This window comes from Mytilus edulis, chromosome 1, assembly GCF_963676685.1.
Source record: "Mytilus edulis chromosome 1, xbMytEdul2.2, whole genome shotgun sequence".
NCBI classification, from domain to species: domain Eukaryota; kingdom Metazoa; phylum Mollusca; class Bivalvia; order Mytilida; family Mytilidae; genus Mytilus; species Mytilus edulis.
The window spans coordinates 108,975,849-108,993,258 of NC_092344.1; the positions used below are offsets into that span (position 1 = coordinate 108,975,849).

The following is a 17,410-nucleotide window of genomic DNA, read 5'->3' on the forward strand; positions in this document are numbered from 1 at the left end:
ATTGTAATAAATAACTATGAAGAAGACAGATGTTGCATCTTAAGCAGGATATTCTTACCATTTTAGAGCATCTTAGGTCATCCCGGGTATTTATTGACATTTTTGTTGTTGTCGATAGTTTTTAGGTTGTGTTTTATACTGTTGTTCAACGTTTGTTCTCTTTTCGTTTACTACTATTGAGAATTGCGTATTTCGTTTAACTTGCTGGTTTTAATGTTCCTTTGTATCTTTCCCATCTGTATAAGAAGCTGCGTTTTAAATTCCAGAGATGATCACTTCTTGGAATTAGTGATCCGTTCATTCAAGATTTTTGTTCTTAAAGAATTCATAGGTTTCTCTCGCTCACATCATTTTTGTCATAATAATGACATTTTGCATGGTCCAAATTGCCTTCATTATTTAAGCACCCTTTGAAAGATATATTGCTGCTTAAGTTAGTAAATTATATTAAAGCTTTAAATAAAATAAAAATGCTAATTTAATCACGTTTTATTATTATCATGTTTTTTTTAGGTTACCTTACCCATTGGAACAGAAATAAAATTTACAGTTTATAGTCATTCGTCATTCATCACAATGATATCTGTTAAACCCTCTATTTATGATGTAAAAGATGCTAGAGGTTTATGTGGAGTTCCAAGTCTGACTAAGGACCCTTCTGATGACTTTTATCATCGTGACAAAGGACCAATTAGTGATGACCAGGAGTTTGCGCGTTCTTGGAAGTGAGATAAACAATACCATAATTTAAAATCTTAAGTAACACAAAGCATTTTATAAAACGCTATCTTAATAAGTGTTCTAGTATTAAACAATCCAAACTACATGTATGATGAAAACATCCTATAATGAGATTGTTCAAATATTCAAATATTCAGTGTAGAGTATCTTCGTTGATAATCATTGATCAAGAAATCTTTTTCGCATCCCGACCATTTGAATCTTTGATCTATTAACAACATTATATTAAAAGAATTTTTCAGTTTTACACAACATTATGTCAATAGCAAGTTTACAATGTCTGAAAGTTAAAAATTGGTTTTACGATCATGACGACATTTAACTACATGTAGCTTGAAATAATATGAAATATGAAGTATCCAAATTCCTATTTTAAATCTAGTTCGGAAAAACTAATACATAGTTAAAAGTTATAAAACCTACTTGATAAAACAAAACAAATATAAAATCTGAGAACAAGAAATCAAATAACCTTAGAGGAATTAGAAATAAATCTGTATATTACTAGTATATCAAAATGAAGAAAAGACGGCGTATTGTTAAGTCAACTATTCACCTAAGTATTCAATTACTTAATTTTTATCTGAAAACCTCATTTCTAAAGCATATTTCTAATAAAACAAAAAATGTCAATCAGCAAGTAAGTATATATGTCAATCATTGCATTTATTTATATTATGCACAATATGTTTGTGGTTGACATTTTTCAGGATTCTTTCCACGACTACTCCAAACGAACAGCTCTTTATACCCAATCCTCATTTTCTAACTGAAGACTCAAACACTGATATTGAAAACGATAACCAAAATGCAAACTTGTCAGCAGGAATGTATTGCGTCTGTGAAAAGCAAGCAGAACCAAACGACGAAGATTTTTATGCTTCTCAGTGCAGCTTATCAGACAGCACAGAATATTGTCCCTCCGACACGCAATCTAAACCAGGAAATAACATTCCAAGTAATCCAGTTGTGACTACCTGTACATCAAATATACAGAACAGTTCGCGGTCACACAGAGCCCGTCGCAGTGTTACAGACAGTGATGATATAGTATTGGACCACTTTCCTTTGGAGTATGATGACGACGTGAATGATACCGTTCCAGTAATATTAACTTTAATTATACTTTTCTTTTTTTCTGATGGAATGAATTTCCTTTTTTTCTTCTATCTCCTGATTTTGTTGTTTAAAGAACCATCAAACCCTGCTAGCATAAAAAAGACAATAACTAAGGAAAACTGATCCATTTTGCTACACTATGGTTTATTCTCGCACTGACAAAGATTGTCGTAGCCATATTTTGCACAGCTTTTCGGAACCTTTGTTTTTTAAAGCTCTTTAACTTCATTTTTGTAAATGACGTCGAACTGTTTTTTACAAGGTCCTCTGATGAGTTTTACGTAGATGAAACGTTGGTCTGACGTATAAATAACATAAACCGGGATGTCTTTTATAAGTAATATACGAATTGTTTAGAGAAACTATTAAAGCAATAGTTTTAGACAACTCTTTAGATTGTTAGTCAGTACAATTTTTAATATCAGATCTTACGATATTTCCGAGCTTGTATTTCCTATCATGATCTCGTTGATAGGGGATTGCTACTCACAATGAATTTATTAAACCAAGAGTTCCAAAATGGTACAGTTTAAAGCATCCCTTCGTAAATTTTACGGACGCCATCAAAGTTGGTCGACCGTTATGGAATAACTGTTTCATAGATGATTTCGAATATGTTCCTTTTGTCGTAACTACCCTTCCATTTTCACGAATTTGATCTACCGAATTAGACTATTTACCCGATTTGTAATAACATGAACAACACGACAGGTGCCACATGTGGCGCAGCATCTGCTTACCCTTCCGGAGCACATGATATCACCCCCAGTTTTTGGTGGAGTTCGTGTTGCTTAGTCTTTAGTTTTCTATGTTGTGTCATCTTTACTGTTATTTGTCTGTTTGTCTGTTTGTTTTTATCCATGGCGTTGTCAGTTTTTTTTTTAATATATGAGTTTGACTCTCCCTCTGGTATCTTTCGTCCCTTTTTTATGTATAATATGACCAAAACGAGTGTTGTATTTTCATGTTATCATTGAAATTATTTTCTTGTTATGCGGCATGCTTATTTCAGTATCGGATATTAAAATTATATCCAAAAATATACGGCTAAAATATTGACAAAGAAAATTCCTATCCATGATGAAATCAGCACAAAACATAATTGAAAAAAAAATATTGCTGAATTATTTACATTTAATGTTTAGTGAGTTATCATCCTCTTTACTGCATTTTACTGCACAATTTAGATTAGTTTAAACTTATTTGATAAAACTAGAACAAAATCTCTTTATTTGAAATAAACTATATTCCAGAAGGTGAAATTCAATTTAAAAATGGTATCTCTTTTGAAATAGCTTAAATAAAAGTGAAAAGTATTGCATAAAAAGTTATGTCATAAAAGTATTTTTATATATATTTTTTAACTTTTCGTTTGACAATGGTAAAAGGTGAATCCCATAATCTTTACTGTACCGTTTTCTCTTCACAAAAGGTTTCTAATTTATTTTTCTTAGATATTCTAAAAAGACCACTCCGTAAAAAATCCATTCGAGCAATCGAATAAACTAAAAATTTGTTATTAAGGAATTTTCTGTAAAGAATGTTTTACTGTAAATAATTACAATATTTATGAAAATGATGCATTCCTCTTATAATAAGATGATATTATGAGTGAAATTTTGCATATCTATGAATTTTAATATTCATGTCATCCAAAACTATGGCTACTTTTTTCATATATTTACGTCCATAGGAACTTGATTACAGAGATGGGTGGACTGAAGAAAAAGCCAATAAAACTTGCACTGAACGCCTTAAGACGTCAATCCCTTCAGATATACCAAATGTACCCGGGTTATTAGACTATGATTACATTCAGTCTTGCATGTTGGATATTAAGGTAATATCTTATTATTTTACTGTTAATATTACTGTACTCTAACTAATTTTTTGTGTGCGGTTTATTTTGGCGAGTTTCCCTAGCAGTGAATTGAAGCCAATATAAATAGTCGCTAAATATAAAATTTTGATCTTTTCTTTTTCTCCAATAAACAGACTGGCCAGTATAATTTGAGGTGCAGCTCTTTTCTGTCTTTTTTAAATAATAAGATTGGAACCATTACATGATAAAATGAGCAAAATACTTCCAGTTCATGTCGCCAACAACGGAATTGATGATATCATCATCATCAGCTTCCTTTGTCCCGAAGAGGTAACATCTAAAATTGCACTTTATTTTCGAAATCAGTTCTTTTCCTATTGGGTTCTACAGCTACACGAAAACCATTGCACCTAAAAAAAATCTCCAACACACCAATTGGAACCATAACTTCAAATTAGAACCATAGCTTCAAAAGCATTATTAATTATGAATTGAGTACTACGCTATTGCATCTGATAAACGCGAAGAAGTTTAATTGACCACTTGGTCAGAACAGGTCAGAACAATTTGGTCTATAATAAAACCTCGATTTAATAAGTTAAAATTATGTGGGAATAATCGACCAAAGTCCGTTTTCAGAGATGGAAAAGCTGTGAAATGTCATCTATTCACGATAAATTTGTTGTTGTTCCTGTAGAAAACACTTGTATGATATTGTTTTTGGCGTGTGTAAACAGACGCAAAAGTAGTATACCGTTGTTCAGTATTCATATTTTGATTTAGCAAAACCAAACACGGGTTTTAAACTAAAATCATAAGCTATAATGGGAAAAGAACGGAACAATGCTAACACTGAAATGCAACAAAAACAAACGTCAACATACAGTGAATCAGTCTAGTTGATAATAACAGCCATAATACCGACATTGCTAAGGGCATTTTGAAACAAAATGGTGAGTTGATACCTCCCAGTTTTATGGCAATGTTAAAAATGTCGCTAAAATGACAATACCATGTGTCAGGAATACAGAATAAACAAAAACAAGAACTCCGCACAGAGAAATACATAAATGAATAAAATGATAGTTCATTACAACATGCAACTGGAAATTCACAGCAGACACCTCCCATAAATTTACGACAGCACACCATTACACAAAGAACCAAGTATAAACTGCGTGTAACATCCATGGATGAACGCCACAAAAAGTGAGGTATTTTATGAGACGTTTATAGTATCAGATGTAAGTAAAGATACGTACTGCAAAACTTAATTGGAATTGGGTTTGTATGGTGTTATTATGCGAATTCTCTAACCATGACAAGAATTTTAAAATTGAATTGTCTTTGTAATGGTGCTATTATTTGTATTTTTTTAGTCATGTCGGTGTTTCTTATATATCAAAGCTGTGTATAAAAAAGCAAGCCTGCGCATATAAAGCAAGATCATGTATGACCAAACAGTAAACACACTTTAAAACAAACTAAATAAAACAAACAAAAACACTGAAGGCGAACCACTAGTATCTCGACTATACTGACAAATAAGACATATGTGAAATGTACGGAAATTAAAGAATAATAAAAAAAACCTTCTACACCGAGGGTAAAAGTGAATATGCTTGAGTTTCGTATTGACAACATATTTGTTTAATTTGGAGGTAGACTTTTTCAACAAATAAACGTCATCCCTATGGGAACTAGCTTTGTATCGCTTATAATGCCATTTTCAATTAATAAATATTTCTGAGGGGCATACCTCTATAAAAATGATAGATCCGCACTTATTTCTAACCCGTCCGAGACCTTGCTGATATGACCGTACAATAAATTTTTAATTTTACTTTTAGAATCTATAATATGCTTATTTTCAAAATCACCCATAAATGTAATGCCAGTATGAGTGTTCCGCTGACATTTTGCAGGGGCAGCCATAACAATTTACTACTCTTGCCCTTTTCGTGTTCTATAATATTTGTAAAATAGTTTTGCTTTGAGTTTTCAAAGAGATTTAACACTTTGTTGCTCAATAGTCTACAATTATACCTATCGTTTACTTAAAAAATAATATTACGTTTGTTCTGCTATCCCGGATTTCATCATTCATCCAATCATTTTATACACCTATTGTACTCTCTTTTTTATTATACCCCGCTTTAAAAAAAGTTGGGGTGTACTGTTTTACCTCTATCTGTCCATCCGTCCATCCAACCGTCAGTCCATCCTTCATTCCATCCATCCAGCCAGCCATCCATCCATTCATCCGTCCCATTTATATATTTTGTCGCTTCTTTCTTAGGAACTACACTAAAAGGATTACTGAAATTTGGTTTCAGGCTCTATATAAGTCAGTTATACCGTGTGATGCGTTTTCAGTTTCCTCACTCAACAACTTCCTGTTTTCCGAACATTTGTATTAATTTACACATATTAGCCAAGTTGAAAAATATTGTCGCTTTTTTCTCGGGAACTACACTACAAGGGTTTCTTAAATTTGGTTTCAGGCTCTATATAAGTCAGTTATACCGTGTGGTGCGTTTTCAGTTCCCTCACTCAACAACTTTCTGCTTACCGAACACTTGTATTAATTTACACATATTAGCCAAGTTATGTAGACAAAACGCGCGTCTGGCGTACTAAATTATAATCGTGGTACCTTTGATAACTATTTACACATATTAGCCAAGTTGAAAATTGTACTTGCCTTTTTCTCGGGAACAACACTACAAGGGATTCTGAAATTTAGTTTCCGGCTCTATATAAGTCATGTATACCGTGTAGTGCATTTTCAATTTCCTCACTCAACAGCTTCCTGTTTACCGAACACTTGTATTAATTTACACATATCAGCCAAGTTGAATATTGTCGTTGCTTTTTTTCTCGGGAACTACACAACCAGGGTTTCAGGCTCAGTATAAGTTAGATAAACTGTGTGGTGCGTTTAAAGTTTCCTCACTCAACAACTTCCTGTTTACCGAAAACTTGTATCATTTTACATATGATACCCAAATGGAAAATTTTCGTCGCATTTTCTCATGAATTTCATAACAAGGGTTTCTGAATTTTGGTTTCAGGCTTCATATAAGTCAGATACCGTGTAATGCGTTATCAGATTCATCACTCAACAACTTCCTGTTTACCGAAAACTTGCAGCATTTTAAACATGATACTCAAGTTGAAAGATGTTTACACTATTAATATTAACCACTTAGCGGCGGGGGTATTATCAGTGAGCAGTAGCTCGCAGTTTCACTTGGTTTTATAAGTGTAGCATTATGATTTGATACTTTCTAAAATAATTCCTAAATGACATAAATACTTCTCAGGAATCGCCGATTTCGAGTACACTATCAAATGAACACTGTGATATGCGAGTGAAAAAAAATCCCATTTATATTAAAATGATGAGCCGACCATTACGTATTGCGTTCGTGCATTTTCTTTTTTGTGAGAAATCCATGCTAGATAATAGTTACAGATAAGATACTTTAATATCTTAATAAAATGAATATTATCTGGTTCATAAGTATATGAATGGTATACCAAAGTGGAAGATAATTTTAAACTCGAGTCGAAATAAAGACTAGTATGGAAGTCCAAAATCTTTTTTTTAAATGAACCAATTTCATTGGAATTTTGTTCGACGCCACATCAATATTATTGTTACATGACATTATCATTTCTTCTCTTTCAATACCAACATTTGCAAGCATTGTTTCAAATTTTGTATTACGCTCTGCACTTCTTTTTGGTATGGACAAGCTAAATAAATTTTGAACATAAATCCGTTCTAATTGAATTTATATCTTCCCTTTCCAAACCATTTCGTCTAATTGTGGTGAACAGGTCAGAAATATTAATAAAAACAAACTACCTTAACATTTTTCCAAAATTGTCACAACTGATTGTATATGGAAAGAAAAGTTTTTCAAAGATGTTGAACCCAAACGCAAGACAACTTATATAGATTATAAAATCAAATATTGAATTTCAGTAAAAACTATATATGATTTATTTAAATGACATACATTTAGAAACGTGCGTTGAAATATAAGAGGGATTATAGAAAGAGATGATTAGTTGTTTTTTTATAGTGTTGATGTACATATAATAAACAATTTCCGATTCTAACTTGCCTCTCTTTGGTTCTTCAACGACAAGTGATATATTAAATCTAATAGAATTATAACGACGTTGTGGTTACTTGATAAAAAAAACACCATATATTTATGTTACATGTCCAATGGATTCATAAATGCAAAACGTATAGTATCACTGTTGCTTAATTATTTTAGATTACTGCTGGCACAACCTTCATAGAAGATACAGTCGGAGCTGTACAAACCAAAGCTATAATGGAACTATCTCGAAATCAAACTTTGTTGATAACTAAAACTGACAATAATGGATCTCAGACCATTTTAGATTATGTCAAAAGTCTTCTTTGTCCTAACAACTGTAGTGGAAATGGCACTTGTGTATCAGGTATTTGTGTTAATCGGCTACAGTTATTTCTATGGCTGTACAAGAAATGGGTTACATTGGAAAGTTGTAGCTGCAAGCTTTATTTGATTAATAAATGTTACAAATCATTTATGTAAATAGTTGGGCAACATAAAACAAATATAAGAAAACAATACCACGGAACAAAAAGTAGGCAACACGAGACCAAATCAATCTAGATGAAGGTCCTATGAAACATTGTCAATACAAAAAAGACACACCATAAATCTATACGTTTAAAATACTGACTACCAGTTTATTTTTAATCCTTATGTGTTTTCCATTTGATAAGTAAACCAATCGTTTATCTTAATCACTTCTTAAGATATGCATACAGAAGATTTCCAGCTATTTACAAAAACATGTTATGTTAAGATTTTAACGTTTTCAGATTTTATATATTTAACTGTAAGTGAAAAAGTAGAAGGCGCTCTCATGGGCAATAGTTATCAAAGGTACCAGGATTATAATTTCGTACGCCAGACGCGCGTTTCGTCTACATAAGACTCATCAGTGACGCTCATATCAAAATATTTATAAAGCCAAATAAGTACAAAGTTGAAGAGCATTGAGGATCCAAAATTCCAAAAAGTTTGGCAAATACGACTAAGGTAATCTATGCCTGGGATAAAATTGACAAAAACAATAGTTAAAGGAATGTCAAATATCGTTTTCTTCTATGGCGCCACACAAATACGATAACATCATAATGAATCCTTATAACAAATTTTATATAAAAAAAGTAATGAGGATAAACAATTTTCCTTTGAATGAGGTCCATTGATATCACATTTGAAAGAACATTTGTGGTGTTAGATTTCGTCTCTAATTGAACTGATTTTTTTTGGCGAGAACAACTGTTAAAGTAACAATGCATAGACAAATCTGTCATCAAATCTCCATTTCAGGCCATATTTCATTTTGGACATGGGTAAATTTTTTTGTAAGTAAACGAAACTTTTTCGTTTGTTGCATACCTTCTGAATTGTTTTGATTTTTTTTTTATAATTGGGTTAATTTTGTAAATTTGACTGGAAAAGAAACAAAATGCATCTTTTCAATGACAAATGCATTATCAAAAATTATAAAACACACTTGAAATACAAACATGATACAAATAAAAAAAACATAAATTATCACGTAATTGAAAAAAAAAATACACGCGCTTAGAAATACATCGGAAAACGAGGCTTGTTGCACATTTTCTCACTTGTTCTGTACTGAGTTCTTCTGAAATATTTTATGATTGACCCCATTATACAACAGTGCTTAAATCGAATAAGTTTGAGGAACATAAATGGTGATCGTTGTTCTTCGTCAATTTGTTAGCTTATCTCGATACCAAGTACCATTATAACTGTAGGTGTTTGCTCATGTAACGATGGATACACTGGCGATGATTGTTTCGAAGAAATGTCAAAACCTCCATTAAATATTGAAATACCCGCTAATGGTTTATGTGGAACACGAACAAGGGCATGTAGAAGAACCAATGTATACGGAACGTTTAATTCAAAAACTGTCTGGTGTAGACGGAGACACTTCCAGGTAAACACGACAGAAGAACTATATCAATTTTTCTTAAATAAATAACCATGACCATAAGCATGATCATTTGATTATTATAAGTTTCGAAAATACGCTTAATAACATTAATAATATACACAGTGTTAGTGTTGCGGTTATTAGATCACTGATTTTAGATTTTTCTGTGGATACATGATAAAGGTACCAATTAATACTTATATTATAAACAGCAAGGAACATTGGTTAAAATTGAATCTCTTCTAACATGCATGTTCTAAATTTTAATAAACCTCTTTTGCTTTAGATACATAACGGGTCCTATGAGTTCACTTCAGTTAACGACGTAGTTTATGCCGATTACAGGAACCTCTTTATGGTATCTGTTGATTTACAGTCAGTAAGACGTAAAAGATCTGCTTCTGACACTATAATGGCAGAAGGATTTGAACTGAGTTTTTCTAACGATGGGCAAGAGTTTGGAAACATTGGCACTGTTGTTATTTACGACGAACAATGTGTCACTTGCAATGCAACGTCAAAGGAATGTTATCCTGTGGTACATATATTAAAATTTTACTAAAATTGCCAATAAAAAAAGTGTGTGAAGAGTTTATTTTTGAATACCAGACATTAATATACATACACATTCGTCTTTACAACTATATTTGCAGTTTATTATTTGTTAATGTGTAATTTCATTCCATTTGATACATATTGGTATATAATAACGGTCACCATAATAACTTACATTTAAAAATGTAGAAATACTTGAAATGTCAAAAGTATTCATTCTGTGTTTATTTGCAAAGAAAACCAGCGTAGTAAAACAAAAATAAAATATCAGTCAGAATTGAATACGAATAAACAGTGGACTTCTTTTTAATGCAAATAGATAAGGAAAAACATAACATATCAACACGCCCAACGTATAGATTTCCAATAGTACATGTACACCGATGCGCAATGAATAGTTTTGCAACTTGATTATTATGTGTATTATGTACAAAACGTATATTGAATTATGTTAGTTTACTCTCACGAGTAAAACAAACTTAAGGAAAAGGCCAATCGAAAAATTCACATATTGAAATTTTATAATTTGCCTCAAATATGATTCATCAATTTCAAGCAGGACTAATTTTACTTTTTAGAAGCAAAAAAACAATTCGAAAGAATTCCAATTTAATTATTGTTTGGAATTATTTTTTATTTTTACGGTAGTATTATGGAAGAATTATTTTCTTTTTCCTTAACTTGAAATCAAATTAATATTTTAATTCTGTAATCTTATTATGACCGAACGAAAACATTTTTCAATTTATTGTGTGATTTTTTTTTATTTTTTTTTTTTAGATTACGTGTCCTGTGACAACTACAGAGCCTCAAGAAACAGTTATAGGTGATGATTTATAAAAATCTTCAGATTTATGTCGTCAAACCTACGTTTAAGTTGTCATTAAGATATTCATTTTTTAAGTTGATTTTCAAAATTCAAGTCATTCATATAGTAACGAATAGTTGTAGGCCCCCAATGATAGTTTTTTGATAATTAAAAAGAATTACGTGCCAGTGAATTAAAATTTAAAAACAATTTACGTTTTTCTAGTGTGTTTTTGTCAGCCATAGATTGAATTCATAGTACACATAACAAACAATCAAACATAACGTTCTTCTGCGAATTCACACACCAACATTATCTTTAACATTTTTTATGAGTTATTCAATTCTTTTTTTCAGATATTGTGAAGTATTCTTCAAACACCAAATACGTCATAATTGGAACTTCGTGTGCTGTCTTATTTCTTGCAATTATGGTCATACTTGTTTCCTGGAAAGTTAGAACCGTAAAGTCCAGGTAAGATTCATCAATACCTAATAGACGATTAATTTTGCAAATGGTAGAGCCGCATGATCTTGAAACACTTAATCGTGCAAACTATTTAATATCAAACACATGATTAAAACAATAGCACAAAATAGCAATTACTCTATAATCAAAGTTCAATCCATTTAATATGAAACTAACTTCATCGACATCAAAAGACAGCAAATATGAAAATTGTATAACAATCTAAGTACACTGACTCCAAGTACAGTGGCACAGATGGAAAATAATTATTAAAAGACAACTATGGTCGTTATCTTAAAAACATTACAATTAAGCAAGTTTCTGTTGTCCATCACCAAGATAGGTTTTCACCGAATAACTATTGTATAATTACAATACGACTTGATTTTAAAAGAATTATTGTTTCAACTGGATACTCAAAGTGAGATATCATTTATAGATAGAATGCAGATTGTTTATGTTAAGTAGCTTGTTCTTATCAATATCTTTTATACGAAATTGTAACAAAATCTCTGATCGGGAATAAATCAAATAAATTGTACCAGTTATATCCCCCTTCATATCCATACACATTTAAAGATTAATAGTCACTAGTACCTGTCAATATACGTAATTGGAATTGTGACACGTATTACAAAGAGAGGTCTAGGATTTTATTTGAAAAACTATATATCAGAACCTTGCATATTTCTAGTGCAAAGTGCTATTTTAGCATACTAATTGAAGTTTCAGTCAATAACCGATAAATAAAGTTCAGAAGATGCTAATCAGAAAATTCCCAACAAAAAATATGGATATAGCAACAACAAAAAACCCACCGAAATTGTTGCTGGGATAATTTCGACAGTTTGTTCTCTTATGGTTCAAAGTTTCATGTTATAATATCAAAATCGAGAGAATGTATGTAGGCACTTTACCATTAAGAAACTGAGTTATTCAAAACCATACCTATTTGCACAAATAATCAATCATAAGCATTATTATATGCTTACTAATATATATAATTTGACTTGAAGCAGATATGAAAAAAATAAAGTCCAATATGAAATGGATCGACACTAATCACATATCTTATCGATCAATATAATATGAAAATGTATATGTATATGGTATATGGAAGCATAGTGTAGAGAGTTGAAACGTCATTATTGTAAAACAAATTGAAAAAAAACAATGAATACCATTAATAACTCATCTGAAACATATCATATTATTACATTCCAAAAATAACTATTTTCCTTGTTTCATACATGTATGGTTTGTTAATAATAAGGATAAGTTAGACCAAACATATTCGACGTCAGTAGTGGGCACTTCTGTTTCGACATTAATTATCATTGATACGGTCATGATTACAAATGAACTGTTTACACACCTAATGATTTTTCATAATACTAAGGATTTCTACCACAGCAATAGATAACCTTGGCTGCATAAGACGAACACTTTTGGAATTGTGGGTGCTCAATACTGTTTAATTTTTGTACTTTATTTGACCTGTTGAATGTTTTGATTTGATAGTCACTGATGAGGGTTTTTTTTATAAATGGAACGCGTTGGCGTTCAAAACTGAAAACTGGTATAAACAAAATACAATTAATTATTCATGGTCGTGAGTTTTCAAGAAAAATGTCATTGAAAAAGTGAGCCATAAAATCTCTCCCGTTCACCAAAATATTAGCAGTACTATTTTAAAATATCCGGAGTTGGTTTGCCATTGTATCGGGAAAATTAAGCAATATGAAGGTGACATTTGAGTAGTTAATGTCATTTTGGTCTTTTGTGGATAGTTGTCTCATTGGCAATCATACCACATCTTCTTTTTTATAGTCTGGCTTCATATCTGTTTCCTCACAAATATTCATACCTATGACACTTCTATTTACATGGAGAAAGTCATTTCTTAATCAAATGCCTTCTTACAAAGAGGACCTTTCTTTCTGCGCGTAAAGAATCCTTGCAAAATCGCTCAGTCAGTACCGTAGGATATTTGTTGCAGTCCACAATGTCTAACCTTTCTGAAATGACAACGTTTAAAATTTGCAGCCCTTTTATCTCTGTTAACATAATCAATCATTTATATATATTATTTAGGCGTAGGTGATACATTGATTATAATCATCATTACATTCAATGAGTGGTTCTCGTTGTCATTTAAGTTTTGAAAGGTTTGTAATGGGCAAAATAACTAGTTTTGATGAGGGTTGGAATTTGATTATGAGTTTTTTTAAATGTAAAGGCATGATCACTATGTTCACAATTTTAACAACAAATCATTTTGTACGATAGACACATATATTACAATATATGTCTCTAGCACAATGTCCATACTTTTTTAAGATCAATTGATTTTACAGAATTAATTCATAACAATTTTACGAGTTGAAATTCTCTATTTTCAATGCAAGATGTACATTCAGCATTTATTATTTTTATTTTAGACTCTGTTTGCTTTGAGTATACAAAGCCATCCAGCTGTCTGTCTTGTTTCTAAACTCATAAGTTTGATGAAAAAAAGCATTTAGAAAAGAAAAACAATATTTTTCAACAAACTGTGGTCTATTCAGAAACATAGACGCAATTTATAATAAAAGTACACGTCGATTACACAGTTCTTTGTTATTCACCATCTTTCAAATGGTAATTTGAATTAATCTAAGTTATACATATGCTTTTTGTTTAGGATGAAGATAAGAACGATGAAGAAAGACAATACTCCAGAAACTTAGATGTGGAATTTATACAAGGAAGTGGAAGAAATGGGAAAATGAATAAAGAAAAAAAATTGAAATAGAAATTACATATATGTTTGTCCTGCAATTTTTTTCAGTTTAATTATCAGGTTTTAATTACGACCACTGATTAATCATCAAATATCTATAATCGTTATGTAAGGGAAAATACCATTTTATATATATACAGGTTCAAAAGTCAAAATATTCGGTATATTATAATGTTTTAATGTATAAATTATGATAACTGTGGATTGCAATATATTAATGTGTGTCAATCGATATATTTGTTATGATAGTCTTTTATTGAAAAAGCAATACAGCTTACATATATGAATATAATAGTATCAGTTATTATCATAACTAGTAATTTTGAATCATTATCGGAGAATGACAACAAATAATAAAAAAAACAAATGAAAATATGTTTAATTTATGAAAAACAATTCTAGCTGGTTAAGCTCTATTATGTTATGAACAGACAATAATTATATAAATCTAAAACAAGATGTTTTTATTTTTTACCAATAAAATTTTTTTTTGTTATAAAAACTTATTTATCACATACTGAGTATAACGGTGCTCATCATCAATCAGATTTTTATCACACAGTCCAAAAGTCTTTTTTCTCTATCAATATTATAAAATCTATCGGTTTCAATGGTTATACAGAATGCAGACAATCTATATCTCAAACACTTACAGCAGGGCTGATAAATATAGTTAACAGATTTATTGGGACAAAATAGCAAAGTATCTGGAATGTGTATATGCGTTGCATAATTGACTCTTTTTGTCAAATGGAAAAGGCACGAATTTCACTCACAAAACTACTTTCATTTTTTAAACAAATTTTTGCAAATACAAATCAAAATATATAATAATATTGTGGTGCCATACATCTTGATAAAAATGACGAAACAATATTTTTCTAATTTTGTATGGCCAGTTCTGATGATCAATGTTTTTTTAATGACCTTTTAAACAGCTCTTAGTAGCTAGAATGTAAAATGCAGTTATGTGTGTTTAATAATTTAAACCAATATTCATTCATTATGCAAAGAACTCAGAAAATAACCATTTCATTTAACACAGCATTATATTTTTGCATACATATATTTAATAGCAGTTGATAAGCTTCCTCGTAAAGCAAGTATAAATAGTCTGAGATATAATGATAAGAAGATGAGGTATTATTGTCAAAGAGACAACTCTCCACAAAAGATCAAGTGACACATATATTGATCTTTAAAGATCACCAAATGCCCTTTAACAATGATTAAAACACATAGTTCTGCATAGTCCGATTTAACATGCCCCGAAATGATAAATGTAAAACAAATCAAACTAGAAAACTAACGCCCAAATGTATGTACAAATAATGAACGAAACACAAATATGATAAAAAGCAACAAACGACAACCACTGATTTTCAGGTTCATGACTTGGGACAAACACTGTCTATTCTACTTACTTGTTCACATGATACAAGAAGAAACTTGGTAAAAAAATGTTCGGAAAAGGACTTTGAAAATACTGGAATAATTTACTTTCGGAGTATCAATATTTCGTGGGAAGTCCTTGATAAATTGCATGCTCATATTGAGGATTTCGAATCTGTTCAAAGTTTTTTCTATCATATATACAACTTTTCCACATAATCTTAAAAAGAAAAAAATAGCACACCTAATCTTATTGGCATTTAAAAACCCAGAATGTGAATACATCTGTTCTAACTCTTGCGGGTTATTCTTTTAGTAACAATAAAAGAAAAAAGAACTGTGTCAATTAGACCTGCTTTGATACTTCAACTGCCCTTGAATTTTCACTAGATAACTTTTTTGTTCGCTTTATAGGGACTAACTGCACCACTTATTGCGGACCTGTTTCTGTATTGTTATGAGTTACAAGTTATGACTAAAATCAAGAAAAACACATCGGAACAACATCTGATAGAAAAAAATTACCCTTTTAGACATTTTGATGATATATTGTCTCTCGATATTGGCGACTGTAGTATGGTCACTATAGAGATAATAACAGAGACTATTTTTCATTTCCTATTTTTAATTATTCATTTTTAGAAGCTGACGTTGCCTTGTGACCATCTTATGCTGTTAATATATCTCAACTTGTTTGATTAGCTTGTTTATGTAGCAACATATTTAATTTTAACGAAATAAATGTCTGTATTACTGAAAAAAAATTACACAAGGGTTTTCGATAACAGAAACTTGTCAAATATTTACTTAATTTTATCATCGGTACAAGGACGTCATTCGTAAATAAAAATCAACATGCAGACATCTTATACGTTGAGGTTTTTCATGGTGTTATTCTTTACAAAGCACAAAAATGTCGGTGTTCACCTGATGAGCTAACCACACCCTTTATCAGAATTATCTGAAAGAAATATAGCTACGATACCGTTCTCAGGTATGACATGGTCTTGGTTGCAAACATTGGTATATTTCTTCATTTGAAAGCAATATTTGTAAATCAATTAATGTTTCTCTGGAAGAATAGGAACATCCTGTTCCATTAGTGGAACCCGCAGTGTTGCTCATGTAATGTAAAATTCAGCTATTAACAGGAAAAAAATATTCTTTTGAAGAAGAACCCTTTTCATGCATCAGTGTAATCGCCAATAATGAAAGATTTTCTTATAAGTGACAAGTGGTATATTTGGGCATTCGTGTTACTCAGTCTTTAGTTGTCTGCGTAGTGTTTATTGGCTGTTGCCTTTCTTTCCATCGTTTAATGTCATTTATTGACTTGTGAAAATCCGAAAAACCGTACAGACAACGTCTGCTTTGAACTGGTTATCCTTCCTGAGCACATGTTTCGCCTGTTTTACTTTAGGTTCGTGTAGCTCGTGAGTTATGTTGTGGTCCGAAGTCAGTTTTCTTTTCGTCTCTTTTGTTTGCCATGTCATTTTTGTCTTTTTTCTTCTATTATAAAAACTACTAAACATTGCAAATTAAAGATTAAGCGACAAACATACCAATTGAATAAAAAATATTGCATTAAAATGACAAGTTTTACCAATTGAATAAAAAATATTGCTTTAAAATGACAAATGGTACCATTTGAATAAAAATTATTTCACTGAAATGA

General features: G+C 31.0%; 1 protein-coding gene across 1 annotated transcript in view; it reads left to right on the forward strand.

Moving 5' to 3' along the window:
• Window positions 1-14,744, forward strand: part of LOC139498216 (von Willebrand factor D and EGF domain-containing protein-like) — a 29,328-nt gene extending 14,584 nt beyond the window's left edge. Inside the window, exons 7-15 of the mRNA XM_071286610.1 lie at window positions 514-725; window positions 1,452-1,845; window positions 3,554-3,700; window positions 7,978-8,167; window positions 9,549-9,733; window positions 10,017-10,268; window positions 11,066-11,111; window positions 11,450-11,567; window positions 14,245-14,744. Coding sequence (XP_071142711.1) covers window positions 514-725; window positions 1,452-1,845; window positions 3,554-3,700; window positions 7,978-8,167; window positions 9,549-9,733; window positions 10,017-10,268; window positions 11,066-11,111; window positions 11,450-11,567; window positions 14,245-14,290 — 1,590 coding nt within the window. The 3' untranslated portion in view covers window positions 14,291-14,744. The remainder of the gene's footprint in view (window positions 1-513; window positions 726-1,451; window positions 1,846-3,553; window positions 3,701-7,977; window positions 8,168-9,548; window positions 9,734-10,016; window positions 10,269-11,065; window positions 11,112-11,449; window positions 11,568-14,244) is intronic.
• Window positions 14,745-17,410: the final 2,666 nt, after the last annotated feature.